This window comes from Microplitis mediator, chromosome 3 (assembly GCF_029852145.1).
Source record: "Microplitis mediator isolate UGA2020A chromosome 3, iyMicMedi2.1, whole genome shotgun sequence".
In the NCBI taxonomy this organism is placed as follows: domain Eukaryota; kingdom Metazoa; phylum Arthropoda; class Insecta; order Hymenoptera; family Braconidae; genus Microplitis; species Microplitis mediator.
The window spans coordinates 7,134,241-7,154,111 of NC_079971.1; the positions used below are offsets into that span (position 1 = coordinate 7,134,241).

General features: G+C 29.2%; 2 protein-coding genes and 1 long non-coding RNA gene across 11 annotated transcripts in view; all 3 read left to right on the plus strand.

Moving 5' to 3' along the window:
• LOC130666156 (protein prickle-like) overlaps positions 1-3,063 on the plus strand; it is a 90,530-nt gene extending 87,467 nt beyond the window's left edge. For 4 of the 9 annotated variants that reach the window (XM_057466944.1, XM_057466947.1, XM_057466948.1 and 1 more), the window contains one exon: positions 1,637-3,057. In XM_057466944.1, coding sequence (XP_057322927.1) covers positions 1,637-1,863 — 227 coding nt within the window. In that variant the 3' untranslated portion in view covers positions 1,864-3,057. Of the gene's footprint in view, positions 1-1,636 lie in introns of all 9 variants that reach the window. The other 5 variants (XM_057466945.1, XM_057466949.1, XM_057466952.1 and 2 more) reach the window with 4 other exon arrangements.
• Positions 3,064-5,531: 2,468 nt separating this feature from the next.
• LOC130664729 (musculin-like) lies at positions 5,532-10,859 on the plus strand. The gene is made up of 2 exons (XM_057464805.1): positions 5,532-6,527; positions 8,449-10,859. Exons 1-2 carry the CDS (start codon positions 6,210-6,212, stop codon positions 8,641-8,643), a joined length of 513 nt encoding a protein of 170 aa, XP_057320788.1. The 5' UTR covers positions 5,532-6,209; the 3' UTR covers positions 8,644-10,859.
• Positions 10,860-12,623: 1,764 nt separating this feature from the next.
• LOC130665148 (uncharacterized) lies at positions 12,624-14,764 on the plus strand. Its single transcript, XR_008989514.1, has 4 exons — positions 12,624-13,032; positions 13,107-13,236; positions 13,334-13,425; positions 13,497-14,764. It is a non-coding gene; the product is annotated as an uncharacterized LOC130665148 (long non-coding RNA).
• The last annotated feature ends 5,107 nt before the right edge of the window (positions 14,765-19,871 follow it).

Here is a 19,871-nt window from a genome sequence, read left to right on the forward strand (position 1 = left end):
GGAACCCGACTGGTTACTGTTTTGCACCCGACTCAGTACGGTGCTGGAAAAAAATTCTCGATTGTGGTGCAGCGCCACACTGATTACTGTGCGGACTGAGTGATATGCGCACATGACTCAATCAGGTCCCGCACATAATCAGTGTGGTGCTGCACCACAATCGAGCATTTTTTTTCAGCATCGTACTGAGTCGGATGCAGAACAGTAACCAATCGGGTTCCAATCTTTCCGTGTGGAAATAAATCGGTCGAGTGATTTACGAGTTATGCAACAAAAAATTTTTTTTTATCTTTATTTTTTATATAACTTGTAAACTACTTGACCGATCGACTACAAAATCTAATGTTCTAAGTCTTGGTAAGCCCTTTCGATTGCCGCCAACAAAAGTTCAAATCGGTTGATTCGTTCCAAAAATATCGGCGGACAAAAAAAGTTTATGATACTGAAGTTAGCCGACCTTTTACAATTTATCGATTTTTTTCAAAACAATAAAGTTGCGAAATTCCGCCTGTAATCCGCAGGTGATCAGCTGAATATCATGTGGAAGTCATATTTTGACACAAATATGAATTTCAGATGATTTTCGGATGAATATCAAAAGATAATATGGAAAGAAAGTTAGTAATAGATTGTAATGATTTTATTATAAGTTGACACGTAAAATAAGAGATATTTTTTTTTTTTTAAATTAGCAGTAACGAAGTAATAGGGGAGCCTGGGGCATGAAGGCCTCCCTAAAAAATTTAGTAAAATTTTTTTTTTTTCATTTTTGGTCAAATCATGATATCTCTGATATTTTAAAGATATTTTAAGCTGATCTGCGATATCTGGGGCATAATAGACCACCTGAAAAAAATTTTCTACAGAAAAAAATTTTTTTTTCTAAACTAAAATGAATTTGAAAAATTTATTAATTAAAGCTCTTTTAGGTCAATACACTAAAAAAAATTCGCGAAGTGTTTAACAGTTTAATATAAATTAATATAAATTCATTAAAATGTTAAAACTCCGGACAAGGGTGAATTGGGAGTGAAATAAAATCCACGTCACTCCGAGATCACTCCGCTAAAAAAAACTCCCAATTTCCCCGCAAGAAAAAAAATTTTTTTTGTAATAGAATTTTTCATACAATCTATCACTAGAACTATATTTCTATACTATCTTCGAATATTCATCAGGAATTCATCCGGAATTCATATTTGTGTCAAAATATGACTTCCACATGATATTCAGCGGATCACCTGCAGCATACCGCAACTTTTTTACACTTTTTTACATAATTTAAATGATGAAAAAACTGCATCTATAGTTTTTTTAATTCTCTACATGTGCATTCTTTTAGTTTTACTTTCTTTTGTCGTTGACTTGTTGAAAAAAAAAATCCAATAATTGTTAATTGTCTACCAGCTTCAGGATATAAAAGTTTACACAAACACACACACGCGGACGGACGGACGTCTATCCGAAAATAGTCAGAATAGTTCCCTAGTATCTCAAAACGTTATAAGATCTGATGGAAATTTAATTTTCGAAAATCGGACCAAAACCAATAACTTGCCCTGTTTTAAATTTTTAATTTTCATAGCGGGAAGTTAAAAAATGTATAATTTAATAATAGATAATTTAATTATTACAGAAAATGTTGGCCGAATTACAAGACATGATGATGAAGAAAGTTGTTGTTCGACATGTAGCTCATCTAGTAGTTCTGACGAAGCAACGGCGTACGCATTGCCACCTAGAAGAGCCTATGGGGGTGTTAGAATATCTTACGTACCCAATGATGCAGTTGCATGTGCAAAGAGACGCGGCCAAACTCTGTCACAATCTCAAAAGGAAGCTGACAAATGTATTTTATCCTGATTACTGTTAATTTTATTATTATATTTTATTAAAATTAATAATAATGATCAAATTAATTGTTTACTATTTGAATATAAATACAGTCGAATTCCATTGACTCGGACAGTTAGTCTCAGGCATCTTATTTTACATCCCTGCAACTTTTGAATAGGAGGTTTTGAAAAAAAAATGGTCGATTTTTTTGAATCAGTCTAATGCGCACACAGAAAAAAATTATCGACTGAGTACTTATTTTTGATTCAAGAAAATTTTTTGAAAACCTCACCTGATAGCCACCTTAACCACAAGTTAATTTCAAGATACTGCTGTATTCTGAAGGCAATTTAAAGGAAAGTATTGGAGAACAAGCAGTTACCTTTAAGTCGACAGTAAATTGTCTGTAACTTGAATTCAAAATTTGGCTACAAGTGTTACTGTCAGAGAATGACGTCAAGTTGGTTGAAAGTTTCACTTCAAATTGACGGCAAGTTCTTCTGTCAAATTACATTCAGATGACGGCAGTAGATTTGTATCAACTTGCAAGCAAGTATGATCCAGCCGAGGCTTGCCAGAAACTTGTCGTTAAGTTAGCCGTAGATGTTTCACAGCAGAACTTGCTGAGCAATTATCTTTAAAGTGTCGCTATCAGAGTCGATTTTCTCGGATAAAGTAGAAATCTCTTCTGATCAAAACGAATTTTCTTCAATCGAAAGAAATTTTCTTGGCTCAAGAAATCTTGACTTTGCTCTCGAAAACGTTTGTCGTCCAAAACATTTTCTTGACTCAAGATAACTTTTTTTTCTTCATATATATATGTACACAGACACATACAATTGTATAGGATCGGGTGGGAGTCAGCGTAGCGCGTGTGGGGGTCAAGATTGAGGGAAAATTCCGAGTTAATGGAATCCGACTTAATGGACTTCGACTGTACATAAAAAAAAAATTATTTAATTGATTATTGCATATCATTAAAAATAATTATGTAATTGTATTATTTGCTTTTCATAAGCTTTTGTATATAAATATAGCATTTTATTTCTTCTATACTTTTAATATTAAGAAGATAATTTTAAATAGTTTATTTTAGTGTTAAAATCATATTGATTTTTTTGTAAATATAAATGGTGAATACATTTACATTAATAATGTATTAAAAAAAATTTCCTACTACTTATATATCAATAGATTTTTTTATTTATTTTATTACCTAATTTGCTATGGATTATTTACAAACCCCAAATAAAATTAATGACTTTACAGATTAAATATAAATATTGTTATCATTTATGAATTGTAAAAAGCAGATTATCAACTTTCTTTTTACGACAAACCACAAACACTTCGATATTTTAAGTATTTGCAGTTTATTGTATGGGATTGTAAAAAATATAATAATCAAAACCTCATAAGAAAAAAAAATATTAAACCGTCTGTATATTATATGACATTAAGGCCCGAAAAAATTCTTTTTTTTGGATATTATTTTTATCGAGGCAGTCTGGTGACTGTCGGGATGCCATAAAAGCTTCAATTATGGGGCATTAAATTTGAAAAAAATCGAATCGCGTGTGAAATGGAACCAAATGATACAGTAATTTTTTTTTATTTTATTTATTAGATTATGAATTAAAATATCGACAAAACCTGCAGTTGTTTTTTTGCAATAAATTTTTTTATCCTTTCTTCTGTTAAGATGAGAAAGTCGTAACTCTACTTGAGAAATTGTCGGTTTATTACTTCAGAATTTAACGAGGCTTGACATTATAGTTGGTAATGATAAGGAAAAGATTCAAGTAAATTTTTGAGGAGCTACAAAAAAAATAAATTTGTTGAAACCTGAGATTTCTCGTGTAACTTAATATGGGGGGCCATTCTCGAATAGTGAGAATGGCCCCCCACTTTTTAAAAATATTCAATGACTTTCAATTGTAATGACTGTATTAAAATTTTGATAATTAATTAAAAAAAAGTTTAAGCATTAATTAAAAAAAGGGCAACGCAGTTACAATTTCGCCGAGACATATACACAAGGAAATTTTTAGTAAAAATTACCCAAAAAATATGATACTGTGAGGACATGTAGAATATATCTAAATTTTTCCCATGCACATTGTAAAATATACTACTCGATAGCATGTAAATGAAATGCAATTTCTACTAACAACATAATAAAAATTTAGTTACTGGTTAGATATTCTTACAGTACCAAATTTTATGGGTAACTTTTACTCAAAAATTCTCTGTGTGTAGATTTTAAAAAAAATTATTTACAGTTGATATCAATTAGGGGTTAAACAAAATTTGGAAAATAAATTTCAGTAAAATCTTCATGTCAATATTATAATTTGGAATGTCAAATTTTTTACGCTAAAATTTATTTAATAAATTTCGTTTAACTTAAGTTAAATAAGAATTCTTATTGATTTTAACTGTGAGTAATTTTTTTTAAAATCTATATTTCGGCGAAATTGTAACTGCATTGCCCTTTTTTCAATTAATGCTTCAATTTTTTTTAAATTGATTAATAAAATTTTAATACTGTTATAACAGTTCAAGGTCATTGAATATTTAAAAAAGTGGGGGCTCTGTCGAAGAATGCCCTTAAGGGGATACGCTACCGGACCTCTTTCTCACACTCAGAAAAATGAACGGGACTATCTTTGGTGCACTCGTAGAGTTAATGATAATTTTAAAACAATTTTTCTTGGAAAGGAATTAGAATTTCACATGTGAAATTTTTTCGGTGTGTAATATCAAGCGATGTATTTTTAACACGGCATGAGCGTTTTCTTTTACACCGTCTTTTACACCGAAATTTTAAGTAAAAAAAGAAAACTTAATATCAAATCGATTTTCAAAAATCAATTTCTCAACAGATGTCATTACAGGATCGTAGGAAGTGTTTCTGACTATTTTTAGAATGATGAGTGCGTCTGTATTTAGCATAGATATTCCATCACTATGAAGTAAATAATTTAAGAACATTTTTATTTATTTAAAAAATAATAAGGAAATACGTGAATCTAAGCAAGACCATTCTTATCAATTAATTCGTTTAAAAGCTATCTTTTCTTTTTCACAAAAATTTTAAAATTTATCAATCTCTAATTTGAATAAATATTTTGAGAACAAAAAAGTAGTTTCCAATTTTAGACATTTTAAAAAAAAAATCAATCTGTTACGAAAAATTGTAACTTTCATTTTTTAGCTTTTATAGTATTAGAAATATATATTTTGAATCTTTAAAATTTTTTTTTAAAACAATAGAAATTTAAAAACTGAACAAAGTTGACCGTTTTTCACAATTTTTTTTTGAATTATTTATACTCATTTTTTTTTGTTCTGTACCAAACTACTTCTATTTTATTCATCAAAAAAATTTCAACTTTTTATTTTATCATTAAAAGTTCTCGCTTCATTAAACAATCATTGTAAAAATTCAATAAAATTAAAAATTTATAGTATTTATCTGTCGATTAATATTAAATTTAATTTAATACTCAATTTAAAATCAAATTATTGAACCCGAAATCGACTTTTATTACAATTTACAGTCATATTTTTATCGCCAATAAATAAAATAAAATACTAAAAAAAAAAAAAAAGGTGAAAAACTTGTTATGTAAACTTAAATTTACATACCGATAAAAAAACATAATAAAAAATAATATCTGAATTGATACTTTCATAACTAAAAAATTAGGAAAAGTCGGGTTTTTTTTTATATCAGAAATGAAAGTTATCTTTTATATTAAAACAAACTAATATAATTTTTTGTCGTTAAGATAAATAAGGAAGTTGTTAATCAATTTACATTTCGGCACGTGGCCCTTGAAGGGACGATGTAAAAAAAAATATCATCTCACATTAACAACATAAAGATATTAAAAATAAAAGATAAAAATGAAAAATTTTTTACAATAACAAACACAAAACCGAAAATTAAAAACAAAGAGACCAGGTGTACACATATGTTTAAAAGCACATACGATTTACGATTGGCTCGAGACTTATTAAGAAAACATCTTAGTTTCTGGTAGTGGAAAGATTCAATATTTAGTCCCGCCTCAAAAACCCGCCCTATGACTAATTTTCCGCCTTTTCAATTTTTTTTTCCTTTTTTTTAAATTTTTTTCTCATTCATCGTCATCATCATTTTGTGTTCTCATTTCTCGTAGCACTCCAGCATCCACTTAACGCCTCGAGCAATTAGTTACGCTTGTTTAGTGAATCCCATCAGTCTTTTTGACTCGATTTCTTTTTTTTTATTTCTTTTAAGTGTCAGTTTCTGTTGATACCAAAAATCGAATTGATAAAATTAACATATAAAAATAATTTGAAATTTTGAAATAATAAGAGTGACAATGCCGCGAAAAAGGAGAATGTCAACAAGTTATTTAGACGACGAAGATTATTCTCTGGATGATAAATACAGCAAAGATGATGGTGAAGTCCGTGCTCCGAGAAATGCCGCAAATGCACGTGAAAGAGCCAGAATGAGGGTATTGAGTAAAGCATTTTGTCGTCTTAAAACAACTCTACCTTGGGTACCAGCCGATACAAAACTCAGTAAATTAGATACACTTCGTTTGGCTGCTACTTATATCGCTCATTTACGTGCAGTTCTTCGTGAGGACAATGATAGTCATTTAGATTCAACGAAACCTTTATCTTTGACTCTGGTAAGTTAACAGAATCTTTAACAATCGTAGTTTTTAATTTTCCATCATAGTTTTTAATTTCATTCTTCATTGTAACAAAAAAAGGTCTAAGTCCACGTTATCCCTGTGTTAAATTTAACTCCGAAAATGGTGTTCAAATAACACCGTAGCGGTGTTAAAATTTTTCCCGGTGTTAAAAAAAGTAGTTTTACTTTACGAATATTCAGAAGACGAATCGTATTTCAAATACGAAAAAAATTTCATGGTTTCAAAAATTGATGTTACGACAGATTTATCAATTTATAGAGAAATTCAATGATTATTGAAATTCAATGATTATTGAAATTCAATGATTATTGAATTTGTCCATAATTGTATGTTGGTGTTATTGTATAAAATATGGGGGGTAGATTTCTATTATTCGAGTCTCTGCAAACTAAATCAGCGAGAAAAATAAAATGATTAATTTATCATTTGTAAATCAGTTATTATTTTATGAGAAACATCAGATTAAAAATTAATGCAATTTGTTTAGTGCAATGAAAGTGACATTTTTTATTTTATACACTGTAAAAAATTGTGGTGTGAAAATAGGCCCCGATAACTTTTACACTCCCGAGCAGTGTAAAATTACAATTTAAATTATGCATCCGTGTAATTTTAACACGGTGTTAATCTACTATTTTACACCATTCCGTGTTACTCGTTGTAATTTTGATAAATAAGCAGCAAATGATCATTGAAAATTTTTAACGACTTACTCAATAACTATATCGACTTTATTAAGATATTAAACAGTATTTTGAACATTTAAATATTTTTCTTAACGGAAAATTGTCATAAATTACACTTTTGACGGTGTAAAAATTTTTCATTCACACCGCCTAAATTTAACACAATATTTGGTGTAATTTTTACACCGAGTCCAACATTTTTTTACAGTCTAGGTTATTTTTTTATCTCAATTAACGATAATTTCGTAATTTTAATAGAATATTATCATTATTTTTTTTCTGTCTTGCAGGGGCAAGGGGGGAAGAGTGGGCTCCTTAAGAAAAATAATTATAATATCATTAATTTTTTTTACGCGTTTACTTCTTTTCAGACCCTTGATACTTATTTTCACTTCATTATGCTGCGTCCAGTAAAATTGAAAAACCGAAAATTAGGGGCAAAGTGGGCCCTCCAAAAAATTTCGGATTTGATATTTTTTATTCTTTACACGTGTGATATTTGCAAACAACTATAAAACAATTGTATTTTAATAATATAAAAGTCATTTTAATAGTATGCTGCGATATAACTTTAAAACGTAATTTTATTATCTTTAACTTTCTTAATAAATTATATTTAATGAACAGTTTTGGTGGTCTATTTTAGCCCTTATCATATAAGAAATTTCGATAAGCTTATTGTCCGTCCGAATTTATTGGCGTATAGAAAATTTTAAGGGGTCCACTTTGCCCCGATTTTTTTTGAAGTTTTGAAAATTTTAAGGAGCCTACTTTGCCCCCTCCTCCCCTACTTAAAATACTTCTATTTACACCCTCATATTTCAATCGAAGTTAATTAACTCCTTATATACGCCATTTTAACACCGGTTGGATAACACCGCTAAGTAGCACCGCTACACCGTTAGGAGTTCATTTTAACACCGCTTTTTTTGCAGTGTATACATTAAATTTAAAAAAAATTTGTAGAAAATAACTACGCCAGCAGGTGGATTAAATCTCAGTGAGAAATTCCTGAATAAAAGTCATGTATGTTTACTTTCTACCAGGTGGATCGAATCACTGTACATACTCGTTTCGTAGTTTTATTTCATTAACCATTTCTGCTGTTTCTTATTATACTTTGATGTGTTAAAATTAAAAAAATTTATAAATATTTATAATTTCATTATTCAATTAAAAAATTTAATTATAAAATTTCTTCTTTTCAGTCATGGCCTTTTGCTTATCAAAATAATAATTCATCTTCAGTTATCGTCAACACAAATTGCACAGTATCATCGACATCCGAAACGTCACATTTCAATCAATATTGTCTTCGGTCGCAACATGAAGCAAATGATCTACAACGTTACCAAAATTCGTCTAATCGATATAATCATGAGTCACATCAAATTTACTATTGATTACATAATTACTTATTATTTATCTCGTGTGTGTGTGTTTTTTTTTGTTTTAATAACTAATATATTTTAAAACTTATTTATTAATCTTTTATATGAATTTCATGAAAGTTGACTAGTCGAACTATATATTTATTATATATGAATTTAAAATAATATTTTTTACTATACATATTTTTATTTAATGTAATAATTGACATCCGGTTAAAAACGGAAGTACTAAAGGATCTGTTGTAGATAAAGATTGACAGAAGGATCAAAAAGACTAAGTTAAATAAACATAAAAAAAGAGCCTTTCTATAAAATTGAATGTAAAAACAATATATCATCTTCCAAAAACAAGCATAACAGTACTTAAAGGCCTCTATTTATTTTAACTTGTTATCTATTATATTTTATTTACCACATTTTTTTTTACTCATCTTTCGAACCCCTACTTACCAGATTACTGTCGTAAAAAATTATAATTTTATCAAAGTTGTGTAATTAAAAATTCAATATTTTTTTAAAAGAAAACAATTTTTTTTTGTGTACACTGAAAAAAAAAAGAAAATTTTGGAGAAAAAATGCTTAATTAGAGTATTTTAGTTATTTGAAGGGGAAAAAGGGTCTGAGATATAAAAAAAAGAGCATAATTTTGTGATTTATTTTTTTTCAGACCTTCTTTATTAAAATTTTCAAAATTTGCGACATTATTAAGCATCATTCTAAGAATATTCTGCTAAATTTTCATAAAAAAATATTGAAAAATAAGCCAGTGGTAGTGGGGAGAGACGAGTCACTTTAAAAAAATTCTCCATGCGGTAGGAAGGATAACTTATGACTGTTTCATCTGAAATTAAAAAACCAAAAAGATTTCTTTGGACATAAGTTTATCTTGGATTTGAATGAAGGAATACACGCAAAAAAATAAATGATAAATTTTATTCGGATTTTCAATTGATTTTTATTGTTTGAACAATAAACCCGCATCAAAAAAGGTAATTCATAAATAATATAATATTGAAAGCGAAAAAGTATAAGAATGATTCTCTAAAATATATTGATATGAAAAAAAAATAGTCACTCTTAGTCTTTAAATTGTTTGAAATGATAAAATACGTCATCTTGCCATATAGATATAGCTGCGCATCAGAAATACTTTAGGTTAATTCTTTCACATTCATTAAAAGCTTACAAACACAAGTAAAATTTTATTGTTTAAAACTATAAAAACTGATGCGCTTAAGATGTACTTTTTGATAATTTAAAGAAAGTAATAATCATATACCGTTGTACACAAAATCAATTGTTCGACATTGAAAATTTTATTTATTATATACTGAATATTTTTTTACTTTTTACTATTAACTTAAATGTCCCAAACATCGAATGTTGAAGCTTAAACGTTAAATTATTATAATTTCGTTTTTTTATCTACCAAACAGTAATTTCTATTACTTGTAACACGATTTATTTACATATAAACTTTAAATTTCAATATTTAAATTAAGATTATTATAATTTATTCAATAAAACCACGAAATTACTGTTTGAAATGATATTAAATTGTGACCACATTTTAAATTTTTAGTTATCAATTACTAATTTTTATAATTCATTTTTTTGTTTATAAACAAAATATTCATTTTTGAATTTTCGGTAATGGTGAAATCACAAAACTCTGATTCTTACCAAAAATTGCTCCTTTTGTTTAATTACAAAATGAGTAGTGTTTGAACAAAAAAATCCTTCGTTCAAATCCGAGATAAACTTATGTACTACAGAAATCTTTTTGGTTTTTTAATTTCAAATGAAACAGTCATGAGTTATTCTGTCTACCGCATAGAGACTTTTTTTTTAAGGTGAATCTCTCCCCTCTACCACTCGCTTATTTTTCAATATTTTTTTATAAAAATTTAGCGGAATATTCTTGAAATGATGCTTAATAATGTCAAAAATTTCAAAAATTTTAATAAAGAAAGTACTCTGAAAAATAAAATTACAAATTTTTTTCTGTGTATCGAAGTTTGTCATTTTAACAATGAATGCAGTGAAAAATTTTGTGAAGTGAACGCGAATTAAATCCGGAGTGAATTTCAGTTATAAGTTATAATTGCGATAGAAAAAAATAAATTTTTATACATCTTACATCTGTCTTGTAATAAAATTAAAAATAAATCTAAAACTTATTGTATTTCATTTCCTTGGAGTAATAAATTTTATTAAAAATAGTATTTGGTATAAGTGCTAAAGTAAATTAAGTATAATTTAATCCTATTTAATACTTAATGACTTTTCGAGATTAGTTTGAGATGAGGAGAATTTCTTTCAGATGTTAGGATCGGATCCTGCAACTGGGATGCCCGGTGTGACCGATATGACCCCAATATATCTCGTTACAAAGAGACGAAAATACTCCGAGAATGGTAACGATAGATGATGGTACTCCGAGCTTCTTTGTTTCGTAGAAATGTTATTGAGAATGCAATAAATTATTGATTCTTTAAAAGGAAAAAGAAAGTTTTATTTATTTTTTTTATAAATATTTAGTGAAAGTTGTGATGTCTATTGTTTTTTTAGCAGCTTTTTGTGCATTAACCCCTACAGTCATTCCTTGACGTTAAAAAATAAAATCTGAAAAACGGTTGACTCTGTGGGCCAATCCCAAAACTTCCCGATGTTTTCGAGCTCGGAGAAAAAATACATTGAAAATCTATAAAAAGTCAGGACTTGACAGCGAACAAGAAAATTGTGAATTCAACATGTTGAATTGTGAAACTGCAGTTGAATTCACCATTGTCGTTTTGCTTTAAGATCTACTGTCAGTATATAAGAAAGTCAATCTATGTCATCAGAATTTTGGTGATTGATTATCTGTATCATCCCTGATAGCCAGAGTTTCTGATCAGAAAGTTGGTGTGAATAAGTTGCGACCAACTTGATGACAACTTCCAGTTCTTGTAACTGTTGACTACAAGTTGTTACCAACTTTCTGAGAAAATTGAAGGCAACTTTCCGCCTACTAATGTATAATGCTGACTTTTTGCCACCAACTTTCTCAAAAAGTTTCCATCAACTTATGGAAATGCCAGTTTTTGCAGCTAACTTGGAAACAGGTTGTGGCAGTAGATTGTCGCCAACTTGCTGCCAACTTGGCTATCAGAGATTATCTGCATAATCGGGAATCTGTTAGAGGGAAATCTTGATATTTGGGATCTGAATTACCAGGATCTGGACCATCAATACATCAGCGTCATCGGAATCTGGTGTAATAGACATCTGCTAAGGCTCTGTATCATCAATAATACAGATCCCGATGGTATGGATTCCCGTTACACAGATTCCCCATGATAAACCCTGATAGCCAAGTTGGAAAGAAACTGACGTGAAACGACAGCCGCAACTGGACACCACGTTGCCCGCAAAAGTTGATACTTCCAAAGTTTATCGAAACTTTCTGAGAAAGTTGGTGGCAAAAGTTGGAAATTCAATAAGTTGACGGTGAGTTGCCTCCCATTTTCTCAAGAAACCTACATTCCAGTTGCGGCTCCATACTGGCGTAAACTTTCTCAGAAAGTGGCGGTAACTTGTAGCCAAAAGTTGCAAATGCTAAATTTGTTGACAGCTTGGCGTCAAGTTGGTCGCAAACTAATGAATACCAACTTTTGTACGAGAAACCCTGGTTATCAGGGTAAGATGATCAATCACCCAGATCCCGATGATACAGATTGACTTTCTTAGTTACCGACCGAAGATCCACAAAAATTATTGAGTGTTTCAAATTTAAGTAGACAGCGCCAAACTTTTAATATTTAAAAATTTTCAGCAGCCTTTAAAAAATATTTTTGGCCTTGCAGAAGATAACTGTAATGATGGCTCGTGAGATAGTTTAGAGAGTATAGAGTCTAGAGTTATACAAGCTTCTAGGTAGTCTGTAAGACCTAACGGAGCACGGGAAATTGGCCATGTTTCGTCTACGATTACGCAACCTCTAATGACGTTTTCGTACGTTAACTACATCTGAAATACATTTTTACGGCTATATTTACGTCTTCAAAGGTTTAATGTACATTTTCAACATCTAGTACGTTCAAATACGATTTAAATTCTGACTCAGGAAAAATAAAGTAAAATAAAAATGTGTAGTAACATTCTATATTCATAGTTTTCAGTTAATTAAGAACAGGAAAAAAATTTAAACCAGTATTATCTATTTTTAGTTTTCTAAAAGATAAAAAATTCATTTTTTCTTTGTCTTTGTTTTGTTCTCTCATAGACGTCATTAGAACCGCAGGCTAAAACATTAAATGGTTTTATTATAGATAACTTTGTCATCATTTATTTCATGTTTTTAATATTAAATAATCTACTAAAAGTAATCGTTAAAGTCGGTCCGCAGCAAAAAAAAAAGTAAGAAAAATTAATTATTTAATATACAAAAATTTTTATTATAAAAACTATAAATATTTTTTATTTTTTAATAGATGCAAAGCTTACGTTATATTTTTTCATTGCTCTTTTTCGGCTTGTTAATATACAATAACAATATTGTTTACGGATGTTTCTGTTACCCACCAAGTACAAATCAAGAATTATATTGCAAAGCTGACTTTGGTATTTTATAATTTTTATTCTTATTCGTTATATCATGAACATAAATACATATGAAAAAATTTATGAACATCTTACCTAATGTATAATTATTGTATAGTTATAAAAATGAGATTGGAAAGAACAGTAGGGGTTCAGTATTCATTTTTCGGACCAACAGTACATCACATCAATATTACAGAAATTTTTAAGGTAAATAGAGAATTATTATTATTAATTAAAAAGATTAATTAATGCAAAGTATAAATAACTTTTTTTTTAAGGCTACTGATGGTGCTAGAAAGGCTTTGGAATCCAATATGTTATTAGATTTTAGCAGTGGTACAAGTTGTGAAGTTTCCTTGGAACGCAATGAAAGTTATGTTATTGGAGGAAGAATAGATAGTTCTAAAAACGCTAGAATACATCTTTGTTATTTATTAATTCATGGTATTGATCAAATAAATAAAGAATATGAAAATCTTCGCGAGCATTATCTTGAAAACTGTAAATAATTAAAAAGATAATAAACAGTATATGAAAAAAAATGAACTATATGAATTGAGAAACGACAAGTAATATAATGATAGTGGTCAGTACATTCTATCATTCTAAACAGTAATTCTTTAATTTATAATTAAAATGGAAATAATTGAACGATAAATATTGAAATTTATTGTCTATGCAAGGAAAATTGATATTTGAATTTTAAAAACCGTAACTTAAACATTAAAAATTTATGGCGGTAATTGTAAAAATTTATTTTTTCTGTGCAGAGTAACCTCTGATTAAAGTTACATAATAATTATATTTTATTATCTTCTGTATTATTGTCTATACTAAAGTTGCATATTCAATAAAATATGTAATAAAAAAATAAAAAAGAAGTAGGGGAGGGTGGGGCAGAGCGGCCCCCATGGGGCAGAGCGGCCCCCCTGAAATTTTGACCAAAAAAAAAATTTTTTTTTTTTCGACTAATTACTATAAATCCGATATGTTTGCGCATTTTTACCCCTACGCATGACATTTGGGGCAAAATGGACAAGCCCAAAATTTTGAAAAGTGATTTTTTCATATTTTTATCGTCAAATTAAAAAAAAATTATCATAATTCCACATTTCTAGCCCTACGCATAACACCTGGGGTAAAATGGATCAGCCGAAACTTCCGAAAAAATTATTTTTTCATATTTTTCGGCCGTTTCTCTATGTAAGAGGCAAATTTGGTCACTAAAAATTTATAAAAATTAAATTTTTTTTTTTAGTTGATAAATTTTTGAAATAAAGTAAAATTATAGAATTGATTTTTTTTTTTATTAAATAACAATTAGTAATTAAGATAATCGAAAGTGAACGATTTTTTACGCTTTAAAAAATTTTTTTCGAGTAATAAAAACCAAAAATAGTTGTCAAGAGAAAGAAATACATTCTTAATAATGAAAACAATTTAAAAAAAAAAAAACCGAAAAAAAAAATTTTTTTTATCACTTTTTGAAGGGGGGCCGCTCTGCCCCACAAAAAAAAAAAAAAAAATTTCAGAATTTTGGCAAATGTCCTGAGCATAAAAAAAACTTTTTTTAATATCAATAATTTTAACAATAATTATTATATAATAATAGTTATGTACTCATAATAATTTTAGTATTAAACAATAACAATATAATATTTTAAAAGTATAAATTTCTATTGTTTCTATTATTAATAATATTAATTGTGCAGTTATAATAATAATAATATTTATTATTATTATTATTATTATTATTATTATTATTATTATTATTATTATTATTATTATTATTATTATTATTATTATTATTATTATTATTATTATTATTATTATTATTATTATTATTATTATTATTATTATTATTATTATTGTTATTATTATTATTATTATTATTATTATTGTTATTATTATTATTATTATTATTATTATTATTATTATTATTGTTATTATTATTATTATTATTATTATTATTATTATTATTATTATTATTATTATTATTATTATTATTATTATTATTATAAAGTCGGATACAGAGGTTCAAAATTGGAACTAATTTTTATTCCTGCAATTCCGACTTTAGACCCCTTAATGGTGAAAACGGAAATTTGTAACACTTGGAGGTTCAAAATCGGACTTCATTTAACATGGGACTAGCTCCGACTTTGAATCCTCAAGTCCGAAATAAGTCCGACCATAGAAGAGTTAAGGAAGGCGCTAAATTTCGACTCGGGTAAACACTTGACTTTGTTGTAGATATTGATTTTAATTAATAATCGGTAGTCCTAAACGACCTTCCCACGAGGAAATTTTTATTCTAAAATAAATAAAAACCACATAAATAATAAACAATCCGAAAAATTAAAAAAGTAGCGTTAAATCTCACACAGGTGGAACAGTAACCAATTTAAATAATTAATTCACGAATATTTAATTAATTAAAAAATTTCTAGTACTAAAAAACATGAGTGCAAGTAATTTTTAAATTTACTCAAATAAAAAAAAGCTATATGTGAAACACAATTCAACCAGCTGTAAAGAGCCACAAAAAATCTAACACGGTTAGCACGGTGACAAAATGGAATAATTGATTTATTAACGAAAATAGTTGAAACAAATTATTGTTACACTGAGGAAAAATTTTCTCCTGACAACTAAATTTTAGTTATGACAAGAAAATGATAATGGATATGTTAAGAATTGGCCAATGAGAATTCTTGATTGAGGCGGGAGAAGCTAGATTTTGCAACTGCAATGCTTTTCAATCCATGTTCAGTGAGACTTCGAGTCATTGCAGTCTTTCTCCATGGTCTGCGTGATGTTGAGGACCTACTTTTAAACAAGGAGATATGTAGATCATTGTCATCATTTCCTTTTTTTTTTTTACGGAAGATTTTCAACATCTCCTTTTTGTGATAGGAAATATAGATAAGTTTTATTATTTCCATTAAGTATTTATTAGAAATATTAAATGTTTTGATCATCTCCTTTTACGAACAACTTAAATAAATAAGGGTTGACGTTTGGCCAATCAATACGTGTAAATGTTTCTGGAAGGCTTACCTACACGCATCTCGTGTGTGAAAGCAACATATGAAGGGACTTTGGCGGTTAACCACTTGCAGATCGCGAAGCCAGTCATGGACCACGCTCGACATGGCTGGTTCCACGTCACAGTATACCACGATCACAAGTGGTTGTGGTGATTGTGGTGGATATGGTTGTGGTTGCACCGGGGCAGGCAGCTGAAGCGGTGGTGTTTGTCGCTGTTGCGGCGGTGGTGAACGGGGCTGATCACGCGCTGGTGTTGCTGGGCGAGGGGGTGAAATAATCCGTATCACAGGAGGGGGTGCTGCCATTCGCAGATCGGGCGCAACCGCCTGATTTTGTCGAAGCCGTGCATTTTCGGCTTCTAACTCTTGGATACGGCGGCGCTGATTATTCACCGTCTGCTTTGAGCTGCTCTCTGACCCTCTTCCAAGGGGTTTGAAGGCCAGGCAACGGCTCTACCTCCCGTTATGTGCTAGGATTTCGGCTGGCAGATCTTGGTCGTTTCACCTCTCGAAGTGTTATGGACTGCTACCTCCTCTCATAACGCCCGGTTTTGGAGGCTGCCACTTGTGAAAGGAAATCGTCAACCTCCCGGAAGTTAACGGAGCTTTGGCACATAGAACCATAAGCACCTTTGGCAGGGTCCCAACGAGCGATTTATCATATAACTGCAAATAGTATCCAGTAATTTGTACTCCGCGAGCGCTCTACTTTCACTAGAAAGGCATCTCTTAAGATTTGACAATTCAATCATGAATGCCTTTCCGGCGCGGGTGTTATTTAGTTGGACATATGCGGACCCATGCCTGGAACATTGAGTCCTGTCACGCATTCCGTTCCAGGCATATCCACGACTAGAACCAACTCTTTGGTTACTTTGTGTCTTTGTAACAAAAAAAAATTTTATTTTTAAAATCCACTGTATTTTGCCCGCAAAAAATAAAAACTTTTTATCATGGTTGCTGAAATTTTTTTCTATTCATCACTCTGAATATTAATTCAGGGTAATTTTTTCGACTATAAACTTAATTGTGAACATGACAAGAATGAAAAACATCGAAAAACAAAAAATTCCGAAAAAATCATTTTTCATGAAAAAAAATTTTTTTTTTTTTAATTTTTCTTTTAATTAATGTTTTTGATCAAAGAAATAAGCTTTGTCGCTGGAAGGAACCTTTTGAAATGGAAGGAATGATCGAAATCCGAAGAATCGCTCATTAGGGGAAGGGGGGGGGCAGAGCGGGCCCCTTAAGGGAAATAATTATAATATGATTAATTTTTTTAACGCGTTTACTTCTTTTTAGACCCTTGATACTTATTTTCACTTCATTATACTGCGTCCATTAAAATTGAAAAAATCAAAAATTAGGGGCAGAGCGGGCCCCCCTGAAAAACTTCCGATTTGATATTTTTTATTCTTTAATTTATTTTAACAATTAATTATAAAGGAGAGGGTAAAGGAAAAAGCAAATCAAAACAATCGGTCGATGATACGGCTTGTATTTTTTGTGCCAAATTATACTCGGAATCTTTAGAGCCGTGGATTCAATGTGATCAACCCTGTGGAAAAGCTCTCATAAATTCTGATAAGATATTGAATATTTTTTATGAGAATCTATGAGCTTCGAAAATATCTATGAGATTTAAAAAAATTCTCATATGAATTTTTATGAGAATCTATGAGTCAAAGCTTTTGATGTTTTCCTATCATGATTTCCGTACTAGATTTTTAAAAGAATGAGTAAGATTTTTTAATTTATGAGATTTTGTGACTCGAATTCCGCCAACGATTATGAGATTCAATAAGTACTTTCACTTCTATAAGATTGTTACAGTTTATTCTGATGTATTTTCAATAAGAATTGATCAGGCGAATTCCGATGTTATAATACTTACAAAATCGCAATAAGATTATTTTTTTATACGAAATTTTCAGAATTTATAAGTTTTAGTAAGAGTTATCCTAGGAGATAATATCTTATTGAATATCAAAAAATGTTTGTCATATTTTATGAGAAAATATTTAACATGTATTTCTTCGAAATTTTATGAGACTGAATCAGGAATCACATGGACAAATGCAGACCTTTTTCTCATAAAAATTTTATGAGAATTAGTAAGAAAATCTATAATCGAATTAACTTGTAAAAACTTGAAAGATTTAATTTTAATTTAAAAGCTATGTGATTTATGAGTTTTTGTAAGTTTTATTTAGAAGGCTATTACTTATAAAATATTATGGAGTACTTATGAGATTTTATAAATAATTTCCATTCACATAAAATATTAATTTTATCAGATTCATTTAAGAATAATTGCTTAACTTCAGTTTTTTTTTACAAGAATTTACACCAGAAATACTAATATTATCACTTTTTCTTGTACTTTGAATATTTTAACTGTTCGGAGATGAGTGAAAATATAAGTTTTTATGTGATTTTTTACAAACCCAGTAATGTATCTTGCCCCATTTTTTTTTTTGGTGCAAGATACATTATTTTTTTGTAGCAATATTGCATTTTTTTGGTTAAACAGAATAAAATTTCTCGGAACAAGTACTATTCTTTTTACGCATGTATTTTTGTATTCTCCGACCAAAATAACAAAAGTTGCTTAAGCCAAGAGAAAAAATTTTTTGGGAGAAAAGATCGATATGGAGAAGGGGAAAGTCACCGGTGCTAGCCAGCAGCAGCGGGAGTAGTTCGGTGCTCACCACGAGATCGCGCCTACGACATGTAGTGTCCCTGGTAAGACATTTATTTCAGAAGTGTTATATTCCAAATTTCAATACGATTTTATTCGAGTACTCCTCTGTCATTTGACAGACCAACAAGTACCTGTTTGGGTTGTACTATAGTATATCCCATAATACATCATGACTTTAATATTTAATATTAATGTTTACTTGAGTAATTTTTGATGAATAAATAAACTGACTCAATTTCATTGATTTTTCGCGAATAGATTGCTAAGGATTTTCGGCATAAATACTCATACAAATATTCTTGAGTATACATAATACAAACTTTTTGAATTCATGCTAAAAAATCTTGTATGATTACTTCAGAAATCGTCTCATACAATCTTATTAATTTCCAAAATCTACTCAATTGTAAACTTTACATTTTTCGAAAACTTATAAATACTTATAATCACAATATTACAGCTTCTGTTTCTTATAGATTCTGATGATTTATATGAGAATTTTAAGAAAAATTTTTTTTTGATGCACCATCTATGAGAAAATAATTGTATAAGAATTTTTGAGATTTTTCGTGGACAAATACTGATCGTTTTCTCATAGCCAATTTTTTTTATGAGATTTTATAAGACCTTTTCCACAGGGAATGTAAAAATTGGACCCATGATTCATGTGTCGGTGTTCACAACAAAATTGTGCGAAGCTACACGTGTGATATTTTCAAAGAACTATAAAACGATTGTATTTTAATAGTATAAAGAATCATTTTAATAGTTTACTGTGATATAACTTTAAAATGTAATTTTATTATCTTTAACTTTCTTAATAAATTTTTATGTTTATATTTATATAGTAATAATAAATATTTGATAAACAGTTATGGTGGTCTATTTTAGGCCTCATT

Coding starts and splice junctions, on each gene's coding strand:
- LOC130664729 (XM_057464805.1), top strand. CDS start 6,210: ATGCCGCGAAAAAGGAGAATGTCAACAAGTTATTTAGACGACGAAGAT. Junction 6,528..8,448: donor AACCTTTATCTTTGACTCTG/GTAAGTTAACAG, acceptor TCTTCTTTTCAG/TCATGGCCTTTTGCTTATCA.